Genomic DNA, 20000 nt, shown 5'->3' with positions numbered 1-20000 from the left:
CACTATCCCCTCACTATCACCTCACTATCCCCTCACTATCCCCTCACTATCCCCTCACTATCCCCACACTATCCCCCCACTATCCCCTCACTATCCCCACACTATCACCTCACTATCCCCCCACTATCCCCTTACTATCCCCATACTATCACCTCACTATCCCCCCACTATCCCCTCACTATCCCCACACTATCCCCTCACTATCCCCACACTATCCCCCCACTATCCCCACACTATCCCCCCACTATCCCCACACTATCACCACTCTATCACCTCACTATCCCCCCACTATCCCCACACTATCCCCACACTATCACCACGCTGCCGCTACCAGAGATACCTCTCTCACACGCAGCAACACACATGCTTGACCTTTAACCTCATCGTGTGGTGGTGTGGTCTCATCGTATGGTGGTGTGGTGGTGTGGTCTCATCGTATGGTGGTGTGGTGGTGTGGTCTCATCGTGTGGTGGTGTGGTCTCATCGTATGGTGGTGTGGTCTCATCGTATGGTGGTGTGGTGGTGTGGTCTCATCGTATGGTGGTGTGGTGGTGTGGTCTCATCGTGTGGTGGTGTGGTCTCATCGTATGGTGGTGTGGTCTCATCGTATGGTGGTGTGGTCTCATCGTGTGGTGGTGTGATGGTGTGGTCTCATCGTATGGTGGTGTGGTCTCATCGTATGGTGTTGTGGTCTCATCGTATGGTGGTGTGGTCTCATCGTGTGGTGGTGTGGTGGTGTGGTCTCATCGTATGGTGGTGTGGTCTCATCGTATGGTGGTGTGGTCTCATCGTATGGTGGTGTGGTCTCATCGTATGGTGTTGTGGTCTCATCGTATGGTGTTGTGGTCTCATCGTATGGTGGTGTGGTCTCATCGTGTGGTGGTGTGGTGGTGTGGTCTCATCGTATGGTGGTGTGGTCTTATCGTATGGTGTTGTGGTCTCATCGTATGGTGGTGTGGTCTCATCGTATGGTGGTGTGGTGGTGTGGTCTCATCGTATGGTGTTGTGGTCTCATCGTATGGTGGTGTGGTCTCATCGTGTGGTGGTGTGGTCTCATCGTATGGTGTTGTGGTGGTGTGGTCTCATCCTATGGTGGTGTGGTCTCATCGTGTGGTGGTGTGGGGGTGTGGTCTCGTCGTATGGTGGTGTGGTCTCATCGTATGGTGTTGTGGTCTCATCGTATGGTGGTGTGGTCTCATGGTGTGGTGGTGTGGTCTCATCGTATGGTGGTGTGGTCTCATCGTATGGTGGTGTGGTCTCATCGTATGGTGGTGTGGTCTCATCGTATGGTGGTGTGGTCTCATCGTGTGGTGGTGTGGTCTCATAGTATGGTGGTGTGGTCTCATCGTATGGTGGTGTGGTCTCAATGTATGGTGGTGTGGTGGTGTGGTCTCATCGTATGGTGGTGTGGTCTCATCGTATGGTGTTGTGGTCTCATCGTATGGTGGTGTGGTCTCATCGTGTGGTGGTGTGGGGGTGTGGTCTCATCGTATGGTGGTGTGGTCTCATCATATGGTGTTGTGGTGGTGTGGTCTCATTGTATGGTGGTGTGGTCTCATCGTGTGGTGGTGTGGTGGTGTGGTCTCATTGTATGGTGGTGTGGTCTCATCGTGTGGTGGTGTGGGGGTGTGGTCTCAACGTATGGTGGTGTGGTCTCATCGTGTGGTGGTGTGGTCTCATCGTATGGTGGTGTGGTCTCATCTTGTGGTGGTGTGGTCTCATCGTGTGGTGGTGTGGTCTCATAGTATGGTGGTGTGGTCTCATCGTATGGTGGTGTGGTCTCATCGTATGGTGGTGTGGTGGTGTGGTCTCATCGTATGGTGGTGTGGTCTCATCGTATGGTGTTGTGGTCTCATCGTATGGTGGTGTGGTCTCATCGTGTGGTGGTGTGGGGGTGTGGTCTCATCGTATGGTGGTGTGGTCTCATCATATGGTGTTGTGGTGGTGTGGTCTCATCGTATGGTGGTGTGGTCTCATCGTGTGGTGGTGTGGTGGTGTGGTCTCATTGTATGGTGGTGTGGTCTCATCATGTGGTGGTGTGGTGGTGTGGTCTCATCGTATGGTGGTGTGGTCTCATCGTATGGTGTTGTGGTCTCATCGTGTGGTGGTGTGGTCTCATCGTATGGTGGTGTGGTCTCATCGTATGGTGTTGTGGTCTCATCGTATGGTGGTGTGGTCTCATCGTGTGGTGGTGTGGTGGTGTGGTCTCATCGTATGGTGGTGTGGTCTCATCGTATGGTGGTGTGGTCTCATCGTATGGTGGTGTGGTCTCATCGTATGGTGGTGTGGTCTCATCGTATGGTGGTGTGGTCTCATCGTGTGGTGGTGTGGTGGTGTGGTCTCATCGTATGGTGGTGTGGTCTTATCGTATGGTGTTGTGGTCTCATCGTATGGTGGTGTGGTCTCATCGTATGGTGGTGTGGTGGTGTGGTCTCATCGTATGGTGTTGTGGTCTCATCGTATGGTGGTGTGGTCTCATCGTGTGGTGGTGTGGTCTCATCGTATGGTGTTGTGGTGGTGTGGTCTCATCCTATGGTGGTGTGGTCTCATCGTGTGGTGGTGTGGGGGTGTGGTCTCATCGTATGGTGGTGTGGTCTCATCGTATGGTGTTGTGGTCTCATCGTATGGTGGTGTGGTCTCATGGTGTGGTGGTGTGGTCTCATCGTATGGTGGTGTGGTCTCATCATATGGTGTTGTGGTGGTGTGGTCTCATCGTATGGTGGTGTGGTCTCATCGTGTGGTGGTGTGGTGGTGTGGTCTCATTGTATGGTGGTGTGGTCTCATCATGTGGTGGTGTGGTGGTGTGGTCTCATCGTATGGTGGTGTGGTCTCATCGTATGGTGTTGTGGTCTCATCGTGTGGTGGTGTGGTCTCATCGTATGGTGGTGTGGTCTCATCGTATGGTGTTGTGGTCTCATCGTATGGTGGTGTGGTCTCATCGTGTGGTGGTGTGGTGGTGTGGTCTCATCGTATGGTGGTGTGGTCTCATCGTATGGTGGTGTGGTCTCATCGTATGGTGGTGTGGTCTCATCGTATGGTGGTGTGGTCTCATCGTATGGTGGTGTGGTCTCATCGTGTGGTGGTGTGGTGGTGTGGTCTCATCGTATGGTGGTGTGGTCTTATCGTATGGTGTTGTGGTCTCATCGTATGGTGGTGTGGTCTCATCGTATGGTGGTGTGGTGGTGTGGTCTCATCGTATGGTGTTGTGGTCTCATCGTATGGTGGTGTGGTCTCATCGTGTGGTGGTGTGGTCTCATCGTATGGTGTTGTGGTGGTGTGGTCTCATCCTATGGTGGTGTGGTCTCATCGTGTGGTGGTGTGGGGGTGTGGTCTCATCGTATGGTGGTGTGGTCTCATCGTATGGTGTTGTGGTCTCATCGTATGGTGGTGTGGTCTCATGGTGTGGTGGTGTGGTCTCATCGTATGGTGGTGTGGTCTCATCGTATGGTGGTGTGGTCTCATCGTATGGTGGTGTGGTCTCATCGTATGGTGGTGTGGTCTCATCGTGTGGTGGTGTGGTCTCATAGTATGGTGGTGTGGTCTCATCGTATGGTGGTGTGGTCTCATCGTATGGTGGTGTGGTGGTGTGGTCTCATCGTATGGTGGTGTGGTCTCATCGTATGGTGTTGTGGTCTCATCGTATGGTGGTGTGGTCTCATCGTGTGGTGGTGTGGGGGTGTGGTCTCATCGTATGGTGGTGTGGTCTCATCATATGGTGTTGTGGTGTTGTGGTCTCATTGTATGGTGGTGTGGTCTCATCGTGTGGTGGTGTGGTGGTGTGGTCTCATTGTATGGTGGTGTGGTCTCATCGTGTGGTGGTGTGGGGGTGTGGTCTCAACGTATGGTGGTGTGGTCTCATCGTGTGGTGGTGTGGTCTCATCGTATGGTGGTGTGGTCTCATCTTGTGGTGGTGTGGTCTCATCGTGTGGTGGTGTGGTCTCATAGTATGGTGGTGTGGTCTCATCGTATGGTGGTGTGGTCTCATCGTATGGTGGTGTGGTGGTGTGGTCTCATCGTATGGTGGTGTGGTCTCATCGTATGGTGTTGTGGTCTCATCGTATGGTGGTGTGGTCTCATCGTGTGGTGGTGTGGGGGTGTGGTCTCATCGTATGGTGGTGTGGTCTCATCATATGGTGTTGTGGTGGTGTGGTCTCATCGTATGGTGGTGTGGTCTCATCGTGTGGTGGTGTGGTGGTGTGGTCTCATTGTATGGTGGTGTGGTCTCATCATGTGGTGGTGTGGTGGTGTGGTCTCATCGTATGGTGGTGTGGTCTCATCGTATGGTGTTGTGGTCTCATCGTGTGGTGGTGTGGTCTCATCGTATGGTGGTGTGGTCTCATCGTATGGTGTTGTGGTCTCATCGTATGGTGGTGTGGTCTCATCGTGTGGTGGTGTGGTCTCATCGTATGGTGTTGTGGTCTCATAGTATGGTGTTGTGGTCTCATCGTGTGGTGTTGTGGTCTCATCGTATGGTGTTGTGGTCTCATCGTGTGGTGGTGTGGTGGTGTGGTCTCATCGTATGGTGGTGTGGTCTCATCGTATGGTGTTGTGGTGGTGTGGTCTCATCGTATGGTGGTGTGGTCTCATCGTGTGTTGGTGTGGTGGTGTGTTCTCATCGTATGGTGGTGTGGTCTCATCGTATGGTGTTGTGGTCTCATCGTATGGTTGTGTGGTCTCATCGTGTGGTGGTGTGGTGGTGTGGTCTCATCGTATGGTGGTGTGGTCTCATCGTATGGTGTTGTGGTCTCATCGTATGGTGGTGTGGTCTCATCGTGTGGTGGTGTGGTGGTGTGGTCTCATCGTATGGTGGTGTGGTCTCATGGTGTGGTGGTGTGGTCTCATCGTATGGTGGTGTGGTCTCATCGTATGGTGGTGTGGTCTCATCGTATGGTGGTGTGGTCTCATCGTATGGTGGTGTGGTCTCATCGTGTGGTGGTGTGGTCTCATCGTATGGTGGTGTGGTCTCATCGTATGGTGGTGTGGTCTCATCGTATGGTGTTGTGGTCTCATCGTATGGTGGTGTGGTCTCATCGTGTGGTGGTGTGGTCTCATCGTATGGTGGTGTGGTCTCATCGTATGGTGTTGTGGTCTCATCGTATGGTGGTGGTCTCATCGTGTGGTGTTGTGGTCTCATCGTATGGTGTTGTGGTCTCATCGTGTGGTGGTGTGGTGGTGTGGTCTCATCGTATGGTGGTGTGGTCTCATCGTATGGTGGTGTGGTCTCATCGTATGGTGTTGTGGTGGTGTGGTCTCATCGTATGGTGGTGTGGTCTCATCGTATGGTGGTGTGGTCTCATCGTATGGTGTTGTGGTGGTGTGGTCTCATCGTATGGTGTTGTGGTCTCATTGTATGGTGGTGTGGTCTCATCGTGTGGTGGTGTGGTGGTGTGGTCTCATCGTATGGTGGTGTGGTCTCATCGTAGTGTGGTGGTGGGTGGTGTGGTCTCATCGTGTGGTGGTGTGGTCTCATCGTATGGTGGTGTGGTCTCATCGTATGGTGTTGTGGTCTCATCGTATGGTGGTGGTCTCATCGTGTGGTGTTGTGGTCTCATCGTATGGTGTTGTGGTCTCATCGTGTGGTGGTGTGGTGGTGTGGTCTCATCGTATGGTGGTGTGGTCTCATCGTATGGTGGTGTGGTCTCATCGTATGGTGTTGTGGTGGTGTGGTCTCATCGTATGGTGGTGTGGTCTCATCGTATGGTGGTGTGGTCTCATCGTATGGTGTTGTGGTGGTGTGGTCTCATCGTATGGTGGTGTGGTCTCATCGTATGGTGGTGTGGTCTCATCGTGATGTTGTGTGGTCTCATCGTATGGTGGTGTGGTCTCATCGTATGGTGGTGTGGTCTCATCGTATGGTGGTGTGGTGGTGTGGTCTCATCGTATGGTGGTGTGGTCTCATCGTATGGTGGTGTGGTGGTGTGGTCTCATCGTATGGTGGTGTGGCCTCATCGTGTGGTGGTGTGGTCTCATCGCATGGTGGTGTGGTCTCATCGCATGGTGATGTGGTCTCATCGTATGGTGGTGTGGTCTCATCGCATGGTGGTGTGGTCTCATTGTATGGTGGTGTGGTGGTGTGGTCTCATCGTGTGGTGGTGTGGTCTCATCGTATGGTGGTGTGGTCTCATCGTATGGTGGTGTGGTCTCATCGTGTGGTGGTGTGGTGGTGTGGTCTCATCGTATGGTGGTGTGGTCTCATCGTGTGGTGGTGTGGTCTCATCGTATGGTGGTGTGGTGGTGTGGTCTCATCGTATGGTGGTGTGGTGGTGTGGTCTCATCGTATGGTGGTGTGGTGGTGTGTTCTCATCGTATGGTGGTGTGGTGGTGTGGTCTCATCGTATGGTGGTGTGGTGGTGTGGTCTCATCGTATGGTGGTGTGGTCTCATCGTGTGGTGGTGTGGTGGTGTGGTCTCATCGTATGGTGGTGTGGTCTCATTGTATGGTGGTGTGGTCTCATCGTATGGTGGTGTGGTTGTGTGGTCTCATCGTATGGTGGTGTGGTGGTGTGGTCTCATCGTATGGTGGTGTGGTCTCATCGTATGGTGGTGTGGTCTCATCGTATGGTGGTGTGGTGTTGTGGTCTCATCGTATGGTGGTATAGTGGTGTGGTCTCATCGTTTTTTGGTGTGGTCTCATCGTATGGCGGTGTGGTGGTGTGGTCTCATCGTATGGTGGTATGGTGGTGTGGTCTCATCGTATGGTGGTGTGGTCTCATTGTATGGTGGTGTGGTGGTGTGGTCTCATCGTATGGTGGTGTGGTGGTGTGGTCTCATCGTATGGTGGTGTGGTGGTGTGGTCTCATCGTATGGTGGTGTGGTCTCATCGTATGGTGGTGTGGTCTCATCGTATGGTGGTATGGTGGTGTGGTCTCATCGTATGGTGGTGTGGTCTCATCGTATGGTGGTGTGGTGGTGTGGTCTCATCGTATGGTGGTGTGGTCTCATCGTATGGTGGTGTGCTCTCATCGTGTGGTGGTATGTTCCTGTTCCATGTGCCTCCTCTGCTCTAGACTCCTCCTCTAGACGCCTCCTCTAGACTCCTCCTCTAGACGCCTCCTCTAGACGCCTCCTCTAGACTCCTCCTCTAGACTCCTCTTCTAGACTCTTCCTCTAGACTCCTCCTCTAGACTCCTCCTCTAGACGCCTCTTCTAGACTCCTCTATCTCCAGTAGAAATAGAATGTCACATTTCCATTTCTATGCTATCTAGCTCTATACTATCTAGCTCTATGTTGTTTAGCTCATGCTGTCTAGTTCTATGTTGCCTAGCTCTATGCTAGCTCTATGCTGTCTAGCTCTGTGTTGTCTAGCTCTATGCTGTCTATCTCTATGCTGTCTTTCTCTATGTTGTCTAGTTCTATGCTGTCTAGCTCTATGCTGTCTATCTGTGGTCTCATCGCATGGTCTAGTTCTATGCTGTCTAGCTCTATGCTGTCTAGCTCTATGCTGTCTAGCTCTATGTTGTCTAGTTCTATGCTGTCTAGTTCTATGCTGTCTAGCTCTATGCTGTCTAGCTCTATGCTGTCTATCTCTATGCTGTCTAGCTCTATGTTGTCTAGTTCTATGCTGTCTAGTTCTATGCTGTCTAGCTCTATGCTGTCTATCTCTATGCTGTCTAGCTCTATGCTGTCTATCTCTATGCTGTCTAGCTCTATGTTGTCTAGTTCTATGCTGTCTAGTTCTATGCTGTCTAGCTCTATGCTGTCTATCTCTATGCTGTCTAGCTCTATGTTGTCTAGTTCTATGTTGTCTAGTTCTATGCTAAAATAATCAGCATAAAGTGACTTTCCTCTTTTCCTTTTTCCTTTCCTCTCCAGCCTGACCCAGCCAGGGGGGGTGAAGATCGACCAGTCCGACCCGACCACGGTGGAGGCTCTGGTGGGACAGACGGTAGTGTTACCTTGCAGAGTCTCTCCAGCTCCGTCCTCCACCATCATAGTGGAGTGGAGGAAGGATGGAGTCCCTCTCACTACCTTTAGGTGAGCACACTACATTTTTGACATGTTAATCATTTAGCAGACGCTCTTAGCAACTTACAGCCGTTGAAGGTAGCGAGCCGTATGTCAGCCGAGCCGTATGTCAGCCGAGCCGTATGTCAGCCGACCCGTATGTCAGCCGTTGAAGGTAGCGAGCCGTATGTCAGCCGAGCCGTATGTCAGCCGATTCACTGTCGTAGTTTATTGAGGAATGTGAAACTCTAATAAAACAGTTTATCGGTAAACTCGGTGAGCGTAAAGAAAAGGGATGTTCTGACACAGGGACTATACCTGGGTGTATACTGTAAGATGTACCGTTGAAGTGGGAAGTTTACGTACACTTAGGTTGGAGTTATTAAAACTCATTTTTTCAACCACTCCACAAATGTATTGTTAACAAACTATAGTTTTGACAAGTCGGTTAGGACATCTACTTTGTGCAGGACACAAGTCATTTTTGCCCACACATTTTCTATAGGATTGAGGTCAGGGCTTTGTGATGGCCACTCCAATACCTTGACTTTGTTGTCCTTAAGCCATCTTTGGAAGTATGTTTGGGGTCATTGTCCATTTGGAAGACCCATTTGTGCCCAAGCTTTAACTTCATGACTGATGTCTTGAGATGTTGCTTCAATATATCCACATAATTGTCCTTCCTCATGGTGCCATCTACATGTATATTGTGAAGTTCACCAGTCCCTCCTGCAGCAAAGCACCCCCACAACATGATGCTGCCACCCCCGTGCTTCACGTTGGGATGGTGTTCTTTGGCTTGCAAACCTCCCCTTTTTCCTCCAAACATAACGATGGTCATTATGGCCAAACAGTTATATTTTTGTTTCATCAGACCAGAGGACATTTCTCCAAAAAGTACAATCTTTGTCCCCATGTGCAGTTGCAAACCGTAGTCTGGCTTTAGTATGGCTGTTTTGGAGCAGTGGCTTCTTCCTTGCTGAGCGGCCTTCCAGGTTATGTCGATATAGGACTTGTTTTACTGTGGATATAGATACTTTTGTACCTGTTTCCTCCAGCATCTTCACAAGGTCTTTTGCTGTTGTTCTGGGATGGATTTGCACTTTTCGCACCAAAGTACGTTCATCTCTAGGAGACAGAACGTGTCTCCTTCCTGAGCAGTATGATGGCTGAGTGGTCCCATGGTGTTTATACTTGCGTACTATTGTTTGTACAGATGAATGTGGTACCTTCAGGCATTTGGAAATTGCTCCCAAGGATGAACCAGACTTGTGGAAGTCTAAAAACAAAATTCAAAGGTCTTGGCTGATTTCTTTTGATTTTCCCATGATGTCAAGCAAAGAGGCACTGAGTTTGAAGGTAGGCCTTGAAATACATCCACAAGTACACCTCCAATTGACTCAAATGATGTCCATTGGCCTATCAGAATCTTCTAAAGCCATGACATAATTTTCCAAACTGTTTAAAGGCACAGTCAACTTAGTGTATGTAAACGTGTGACCCACTGGAATTGTGATGCAGTGAATTATAAGTGAAAGTATCTGTCTGTAAACAATTGTTGGGAAAATGACTTGTGTCATGCACAAAGTAGATGTCCTAACCGACTTGACAAAACTATAGTTTGTTAACAAGAAATGTGTGGAGTGGTTGAAAAACGAGTTTTAATGACTCCAACCTAAGTGTATGTAAACTTCCCACTTCAACTGTGTCTGTGACCAACAGATGCTTTTCTGTATTCATAGATTAGGGCCTAGTTATAAGGACACAAGGAGAGACCCAAATGCAGACACAGGAGGCAGATGGTTGAGCTCCGATATTTGTCATAACGAAGGGAGGTCGGAGACAGGCGAGAGTTGGTCAGGCTGTCTTGGTTGTCAGAACAGGCTGAGTGGTCAGGCTGTCTTGGTTGTCAGAACAGGCAGAGTGGTCAGGCTGTCTTGGTTGTCAGAACAGGCAGATTGGTCAGGCTGTCTTGGTTGTCAGAACAGGCTGAGTGGTCAGAATGTCTTGGTTGTCAGAACAGGCTGAGTGGTCAGGCAGGCAGAGTGGTCAGGCTCTCTTGGTTGTCAGAACAGGCAGAGTGGTTAGGCAGGCTTGGTTGTCAGAACAGGCAGAGTGGTCAGGCAGGCTTGGTTGTCGGAACAGGCAGAGTGGTCAGGCAGGCTTGGTTGTCAGAACAGGCAGAGTGGTTAGGCAGGCTTGGTTGTCAGAACAGGCGAGAGTTGGTCAGGCTGTCTTGGTTGTCAGAACAGGCAGATTGGTCAGGCTGTCTTGCTTGTCAGAACAGGCTGAGTTGGTCAGGCTGTCTTGGTTGTCAGAACAGGCAGAATGGTCAGGCAGGCTTGGTTGTCAGAACAGGCAGAGTGGTCAGGCAGGCTTGGTTGTCTGAACAGGCGAGAGTTGGTCAGGCTGTCTTGGTTGTCAGAACAGGCAGAGTGGTCAGGCTGTCTTGGTTGTCAGAACAGGCTGAGTGGTCAGGCAGGCTTGGTTGTCAGAACAGGCAGAGTGGTCAGGCTGTCTTGGTTGTCAGAACAGGCAGATTGGTCAGGTAGACGGGTTCGGAGTCAGGACAGGCAAAGGTCGAAACCAGGAGGACTAGAAACAAACATAGACTGGGATGAATAGGAGCAAGGAAAAACTCTGGTTGACTTGGCAAACAAGACAAACTGGCACAGAGAGACAGGAAACACAGGGATAAATACACTGGGGAAGAGAGACAGGAAACACAGGGATAAATACACTGGCACGGAGAGACAGGAAACACAGGGATAAATACACTGGCACAGAGAGACAGGAAACACAGGGATAAATACACTGGTACAGAGAGACAGGAAACACAGGGATAAATACACTGGCACTGAGAGACAGGAAACACAGGGATAAATACACTGGCACAGAGAGACAGGAAACACAGGGATAAATACACTGGCACAGAGAGACAGGAAACACAGGGATAAATACACTGGCACAGAGAGACAGGAAACACAGGGATAAATACACTGGTACAGAGAGACAGGAAACACAGGGATAAATACACTGGGGAAGAGAGACAGGAAACACAGGGATAAATACACTGGCACAGAGAGACAGGAAACACAGGGATAAATACACTGGTACAGAGAGACAGGAAACACAGGGATAAATACACTAGTACAGAGAGACAGGAAACACAGGGATAAATACACTGGCACAGAGAGACAGGAAACACAGGGATAAATACACTAGTACAGAGAGACAGGAAACACAGGGATAAATACACTGGCACAGAGAGACAGGAAACACAGGGATAAATACACTGGCACAGAGAGACAGGAAACACAGGGATAAATACACTGGCACAGAGAGACAGGAAACACAGGGATAAATACACTGGCACAGAGAGACAGGAAACACAGGGATAAATACACTGGTACAGAGAGACAGGAAACACAGGGATAAATACACTAGTACAGAGAGACAGGAAACACAGGGATAAATACACTGGTACAGAGAGACAGGAAACACAGGGATAAATACACTGGTACAGAGAGACAGGAAACACAGGGATAAATACACTGGTACAGAGAGACAGGAAACACCGGGATAAATACACTGGGACAGAGAGACAGGAAACACACGGATAAATACACTGGCACAGAGAGACAGGAAACACCGGGATAAATACACTGGCACAGAGAGACAGGAAACACAGGGATAAATACACTGGTACAGAGAGACAGGAAACACAGGGATAAATACACTGGTACAGAGAGACAGGAAACACAGGGATAAATTCACTGGTACAGAGAGACAGGAAACACAGGGAGAAATACACTGGTACAGAGAGACAGGAAACACAGGGATAAATACACTGGCACAGAGAGACAGGAAACACAGGGATAAATACACTGGTTCAGAGAGACAGGAAACACAGGGAGAAATACACTGGTACAGAGAGACAGGAAACACAGGGATAAATACACTGGTACAGAGAGACAGGAAACACAGGGATAAATACACTGGCACTGAAAGACAGGAAACACAGGGATAAATACACTGGCACAGAGAGACAGGAAACACAGGGATAAATACACTGGCACAGAGAGACAGGAAACACAGGGATAAATACACTGGCACAGAGAGACAGGAAACACAGGGATAAATACACTGGTACAGAGAGACAGGAAACACAGGGATAAATACACTGGGGAAGAGAGACAGGAAACACAGGGATAAATACACTGGCACAGAGAGACAGGAAACACAGGGATAAATACACTGGTACAGAGAGACAGGAAACACAGGGATAAATACACTAGTACAGAGAGACAGGAAACACAGGGATAAATACACTGGCACAGAGAGACAGGAAACACAGGGATAAATACACTAGTACAGAGAGACAGGAAACACAGGGATAAATACACTGGCACAGAGAGACAGGAAACACAGGGATAAATACACTGGCACAGAGAGACAGGAAACACAGGGATAAATACACTGGCACAGAGAGACAGGAAACACAGGGATAAATACACTGGCACAGAGAGACAGGAAACACAGGGATAAATACACTGGTACAGAGAGACAGGAAACACAGGGATAAATACACTAGTACAGAGAGACAGGAAACACAGGGATAAATACACTGGTACAGAGAGACAGGAAACACAGGGATAAATACACTGGTACAGAGAGACAGGAAACACAGGGATAAATACACTGGTACAGAGAGACAGGAAACACCGGGATAAATACACTGGGACAGAGAGACAGGAAACACACGGATAAATACACTGGCACAGAGAGACAGGAAACACCGGGATAAATACACTGGCACAGAGAGACAGGAAACACAGGGATAAATACACTGGTACAGAGAGACAGGAAACACAGGGATAAATACACTGGTACAGAGAGACAGGAAACACAGGGATAAATTCACTGGTACAGAGAGACAGGAAACACAGGGAGAAATACACTGGTACAGAGAGACAGGAAACACAGGGATAAATACACTGGCACAGAGAGACAGGAAACACAGGGATAAATACACTGATTCAGAGAGACAGGAAACACAGGGAGAAATACACTGGTACAGAGAGACAGGAAACACAGGGATAAATACACTGGTACAGAGAGACAGGAAACACAGGGATAAATACACTGGTACAGAGAGACAGGAAACACAGGGATAAATACACTGGTTCAGAGAGACAGGAAACACAGGGAGAAATACACTGGTACAGAGAGACAGGAAACACAGGGATAAATACACTGGTACAGAGAGACAGGAAACACAGGGATAAATACACTGGTACAGAGAGACAGGAAACACAGGGATAAATACACTGGTACAGAGAGACAGGAAACACAGGGATAAATACACTGGTACAGAGAGACAGGAAACACAGGGATAAATACACTGGTACAGAGAGACAGGAAACACAGGGATAAATACACTGGCACAGAGAGACAGGAAACACAGGGATAAATACACTGGTTCAGAGAGACAGGAAACACAGGGAGAAATACACTGGTACAGAGAGACAGGAAACACAGGGATAAATACACTGGTACAGAGAGACAGGAAACACAGGGATAAATACCTTGTTACAGAGAGACAGGAAACACAGGGATAAATACACTGGTACAGAGAGACAGGAAACACATGGATAAATACACTGGTACAGAGAGACAGGAAACACAGGGATAAATACACTGGCACAGAGAGACAGGAAACACAGGGATAAATACACTGGTACAGAGAGACAGGAAACACAGGGATAAATACACTGGCACAGAGAGACAGGAAACACAGGGATAAATACACTGGTACAGAGAGACAGGAAACACAGGGATAAATACACTGGCACAGAGAGACAGGAAACACAGGGATAAATACACTGGCACAGAGAAACAGGAAACACAGGGATAAATACACCGGTTACAGAGAGACAGGAAACACAGGGATAAATACACTGACACAGAGAGACAGGAAACACAGGGATAAATACACTGGTACAGAGAGACAGGAAACACACGGATAAATACACTGGCACAGAGAGACAGGAAACACAGGGATAAATACACTGGGACAGAGAGACAGGAAACACCGGGATAAATACACTGGAACAGAGAGACAGGAAACACAGGGATAAATACACTGGGGAAGAGAGACAGGAAACACAGGGATAAATACACTGGCACAGAGAGACAGGAAACACAGGGATAAATACACTGGTACAGAGAGACAGGAAACACAGGGATAAATACACTGGCACAGAGAGACAGGAAACACCGGGATAAATACACTGGAACAGAGAGACAGGAAACACCGGGATAAATACACTGGTACAGAGAGACAGGAAACACACGGATAAATACACTGGCACAGAGAGACAGGAAACACAGGGATAAATACACTGGGTACAGAGAGACAGGAAACACAGGGATAAATACACCGGGGGTAATAAGCCACACCTGGAGGGGGTGGAGACAATCACAAGGACAGGTGAAACAGATCAGGGCGTGAAACTAATTAATTTATTTAAATTGACTGATTTCCTGATATGAACTGTAACTGAGTAAATTCTTTGAAAAATGTTGCGTGTTGCGTTTTATAATGTTGTTCAGTTTACTGTATTATAAACTGGGTGGTTCGAGCCCTGAATGCTGATTGGCTGAAAGCCATAGCAGTATTTTTACTGCTCTAATTACGTTGGTAACCAGTTTATAACAGTAATAAGGCACCTCAGTGGTTTGTGGTATATGACCAATATGCCACGGCTAAGGGCTGTTTCCATGGACCTGCGCATTGCGTTGTGAGAATGAACAGCCGTTAGCGTTAGCCATATACCACACCCTCTCGGGCATTACTGCTTAAATAATATTTTCAGTGTTCTGGGCGTATTCTATATACACTAATGTGCTGGATATTTTAAGTGTGTGCAACTGTCAAATCCTTCCCCCCAGGCATCATCCGCAGCCTAATGGTTCCCTGTTAGTTGGTCCTCTAACTAATGCTGACTCTGGTTGGTTGCTCTGTGTGGCAACGCGTGACCGTGAGAGAGATCACCGCTACGTGTACCTGTCTGTCTCAGGTATGTAGAGACACGTCTGTCTGTGTGTTTGTTTTACCTTGTGGGGACCTTGAGTCAAATCACCGTGTGTTTGACAGAGAACACCAGAAGATCCCAGGCGGTACAGGACACGACAGGAAGCCTCCCCCAAGATGGAGCAGACAGGACAGGAGAGACAGGAGTTATACTGCCGTCAGTACCTCATCGCCAGCCCTCACCCAAGTATGAGTCACACACACAGCCCTCACCCATCCACCAACCCCTCCTCTCCACATAGTCCCATCCACAACCCCTCCTCTCCACATAGTCCCATCCACAACCCCTCCTCTCCACATAGTCCCATCCACAACCCCTCCTCTCCACATAGTCCCATCCACAACCCCTCCTCTCCACATAGTCCCATCCACAACCCCTCCTCTCCACATAGTCCCATCCACAACCCCTCCTCTCCACATAGTCCCATCCACAACCCCTCCTCTCCACATAGTCCCATCCACCAACCCCTCCTCTCCACATAGTCCCATCCACCAACCCCTCCTCTCCACATAGTCCCATCCACAACCCCTCCTCTCCACATAGTCCCATCCACCAACCCCTCCTCTCCACATAGTCCCATCCACAACCCCTCCTCTCCACATAGTCCCATCCACAACCCCTCCTCTCCACATAGTCCCATCCACCAACCCCTCCTCTCCACATAGTCCCATCCACCAACCCCTCCTCTCCACATAGTCCCATCCACCAACCCCTCCTCTCCACATAGTCCCATCCACAACCCCTCCTCTCCACATAGTCCCATCCACCAACCCCTCCTCTCCACATAGTCCCATCCACAACCCCTCCTCTCCACATAGTCCCATCCACAACCCCTCCTCTCCACATAGTCCCATCCACCAACCCCTCCTCTCCACATAGTCCCATCCACCAACCCCTCCTCTCCACATAGTCCCATCCACCAACCCCTCCTCTCCACATAGTCCCATCCACAACCCCTCCTCTCCACATAGTCCCATCCACCAACCCCTCCTCTCCACATAGTCCCATCCACCAACCCCTCCTCTCCACATAGTCCCATCCACCAACCCCTCCTCTCCACATAGTCCCATCCACCAACCCCTCCTCTCCACATAGTCCCATCCACCAACCCCTCCTCTCCACATAGTCCCATCCACCAACACCTCCTCTCCACATAGTCCCATCCACCAACCCCTCCTCTCTGTGTATGATGGTTCAGGTTCAGTATAGACCGATCAGGTTCGTCGTCTGTGGAGGGGAAAGCAGGACAGACGGTCAGACTAGCCTGTAAGATCATCCCAACGTCAGCGCTCTCTTCGGTCAGCCTCCAGTGGACCAGAGAAGGACAGACACTCAACTCTCTCAGGTAACAGTGTTAGTCCTGCAAAACCCCCAGTTTGGGGTCAGAGCCACGGATTCAGAGATATTTAAAATAGATCTTAATACCTTTTTATTCAGAGATATTTAAGACCTTTTTATTCAGAGATATTTAAGACCTTTTTAGCTTTGCTTTTCCATTTAGTTTTTATTGTTATTCTTTCAGTTTTTTTTGTTTGTTTTCTTCTCTGAAGTTCATTGCCTTCATGTCTGAAATGTGCTATATAAATACATTTGATTTGATTTAGAGAGCTGGGACATTTACGGTTTCTATAATCTGATGCATTTTAACATGACACTACAACATTCTATAACAGACATATTATCTCCCCCGTTAACATGACACTACAACATTCTATAACAGACATATTATCTCCCCCATTAACATGACACTACAACATTCTATAGTAGCCATGTTATCTCCCCATTAACATGACACTACAACATTCTATAACAGAAATATTATCTCCCCCGTTAACATGACACTACAACACTCTATAACAGACATATTATCTCCCCCGTTAACATGACACTACAACACTCTATAACAGACATATTATCTCCCCCATTAACATGACACTACAACATTCTATAGTAGCCATGTTATCTCCCCATTAACATGACACTACAACATTCTATAACAGAAATATTATCTCCCCCGTTAACATGACACTACAACACTCTATAACAGACATATTATCTCCCCCGTTAACATGACACTACAACACTCTATAACAGACATATTATCTCCCCCATTAACATGACACTACAACATTCTATAACAGCCATGTTATCTCCCCGTTAACATGACACTACAACATTCTATAACAGACATATTATCTCCCCGTTAACATGACACTGCAACATTCTATAACAGACATATTATCTCCCCCGTTAACATGACACTACAACATTCTATAACAGACATATTATCTCCCCCGTTAACATGACACTACAACATTCTATAACAGACATATTATCTCCCCCGTTAACATGACACTACAACATTCTATAACAGACATATTATCTCCCCCATTAACATGACACTACAACATTCTATAACAGACATATTATCTCCCCCGTTAACATGACACTACAACATTCTATAACAGACATATTATCTCCCCCGTTAACATGACACTACAACACTCTATAACAGAAATATTATCTCCCCCGTTAACATGACACTACAACACTCTATAACAGAAATATTATCTCCCCCGTTAACATGACACTACAACATTCTATAACAGCCATGTTATCTCCCAGTTAACATGACACTGCAACATTCTATAACAGCCATGTTATCTCCCCCATTAACATGACACTACAACACTCTATAACAGAAATATTATCTCCCCCGTTAACATGACACTACAACATTCTATAACAGACATATTATCTCCCCGTTAACATGACACTACAACACTCTATAACAGACATATTATCTCCCCCGTTATCATGACACTACAACACTCTATAACAGAAATATTATCTCCCCCGTTAACATGACACTACAACACTCTATAACAGAAATATTATCTCCCCCGTTAACATGACACTACAACACTCTATAACAGAAATATTATCTCCCCCGTTAACATGACACTACAACACTCTATAACAGAAATATTATCTCCCCCGTTAACATGACACTACAACACTCTATAACAGACATATTATCTCCCCCGTTAACATGACACTACAACACTCTATAACAGAAATATTATCTCCCCCGTTAACATGACACTACAACACTCTATAACAGACATATTATCTCCCCCGTTAACATGACACTACAACATTCTATAACAGACATATTATCTCCCCCGTTAACATTACATGGAGAATATTTAAACAATGATATGTCACTGAATGTCTAGAATATAAAACAATATATTCAACATTGTAAAAGTTGTGCCAACTCTCTAAACCGTGGCTCAGCTTGTTCTAGTCAACCATTTCGTAGATTACATTATGTTTTAGGTCCGTGTTGCTCTACACATCTCAATGTGGCCCACAGCAAGACATCTCTTCCCTTTCTACTCTAAGCCAGAATCTAAAGAGAAAATGCCCATTTTATGAAAATGTAGAGGGCGATGTTTTCTTATGCCTTGTCTTATTACTGTTTGGATAAGTACAACTCTCTTGCCATAAATGTGACTGTGATTGGTTGTTTCTGCCCCGTGCGTAAATGTGATTGGTTGTTGCTATGTAGACATGCACAGCATGCGGACGGCACCCTTGTGATTGGCCAGTTGAGGTCAGATGACTCAGGTGTCTACACCTGTACAGGCTCCACCCACAGTCAACTGGAGCAGAGACAGCTCACGCTCAAAGTACAAGGTGATTGGCTTCAGACACACCTGTCTCACATACCTGACTTGGCCATACCTGTCTCACTGGTACACATCTGTCTTTCACACCTGTGTTACAAACGTGACTTACTAGGACACACCTGTCTCACCTCTGTCTCACCTGTCTCACCTCTGTTACACCTGTCTCACTTGTCTCACCTCTGTCTCACCTCTGTTAGACCTGTCTCACCTCTGTTACACCTGTCTCACCTCTGTCTCACCTGTCTCACCTCTGTTACACCTGTCTCACCTGTCTCACCTCTGTTACACCTGTCTCACCTCTGTCTCACCTGTCTCACCTCTGTTACACCTCTGTTACACCTCTGTTAGACCTGTCTCACCTCTGTTACACCTGTCTCACCTCTGTTACACCTGTCTCACCTCTGTCTCACCTCTGTCTCACCTCTGTTACACCTGTCTCACCTCTGTTACACCTGTCTTACGTCTGTTACACCTGTCTCACCTGTGTTAGATCTGTCTCACCTCTGTTACACCTGTCTCACCTCTGTCTCAACTCTGTTACACCTGTCTCACCTCTCTTACACCTGTCTCACCTGTGTTACACCTGTCTCACCTCTGTTACACCTGTCTGACCTCTGTCTCACCTCTGTCTCACCTCTGTTACACCTGTCTCACCTCTGTCTCACCTCTGTTAGACCTGTCTCACCTCTCTTACACCTGTCTCACCTGTGTTAGACCTGTCTCACCTCTGTTACACCTGTCTCACCTCTGCTACACCTGTCTCACCTGTGTTAGACCTGTCTCACCTCGGTTACACCTGTCTCACCTCTGTCTCATCTCTGTTAGACCTGTCTCACCTCTCTTACACCTGTCTCACCTGTGTTAGACCTGTCTCACCTCTGTTACACCTGTCTCACCTCTGCTACACCTGTCTCACCTGTGTTAGACCTGTCTCACCTGTGTTAGACCTGTCTCACCTGTGTTGTTTTATTGTATGTATTTCCAAGGAGACCTGAGGATCACCATGCCCCCTAACAATGTGCAGGTGTCTCAGGGCGGCACGGCCCAGCTCCCCTGTGTGGTGTCTGGGGACAACGTCAGCCTCGGCTGGTCCAGGTGAGATATGGAGCTGTGAACGGTTCTGCTTTCCTTTGGAGCAGTGTCATCATACATTATAATACACCGTATGATGATCATAGTAGTAGAACATAGAACTAGAACATAGAACTAGAACATAGAACTAGAACATAGAACTTGACCAGACCTTAATTAATAGCTGAATATG

At 48.0% G+C, this 20000-nt stretch overlaps 1 protein-coding gene across 1 annotated transcript in view; it reads left to right on the top strand.

Moving 5' to 3' along the window:
* The window catches only part of LOC139374400 (papilin a, proteoglycan-like sulfated glycoprotein), an 80994-nt gene that overhangs the window by 59195 nt on the left and 1799 nt on the right, over positions 1-20000 (top strand). The window contains exons 20-25 of the mRNA XM_071115449.1: positions 7809-7974; positions 14899-15026; positions 15104-15227; positions 16240-16386; positions 18616-18743; positions 19723-19831. Of these exons, the coding sequence (XP_070971550.1) occupies positions 7809-7974; positions 14899-15026; positions 15104-15227; positions 16240-16386; positions 18616-18743; positions 19723-19831 (802 nt within the window). The remainder of the gene's footprint in view (positions 1-7808; positions 7975-14898; positions 15027-15103; positions 15228-16239; positions 16387-18615; positions 18744-19722; positions 19832-20000) is intronic.

Source organism: Oncorhynchus clarkii, chromosome 19 (genome assembly GCF_045791955.1).
Source record: "Oncorhynchus clarkii lewisi isolate Uvic-CL-2024 chromosome 19, UVic_Ocla_1.0, whole genome shotgun sequence".
NCBI classification, from domain to species: domain Eukaryota; kingdom Metazoa; phylum Chordata; class Actinopteri; order Salmoniformes; family Salmonidae; genus Oncorhynchus; species Oncorhynchus clarkii.
Note: the sequence above shows the minus strand (reverse complement) of the source record. Positions and strands in the feature narration are given on the sequence as shown.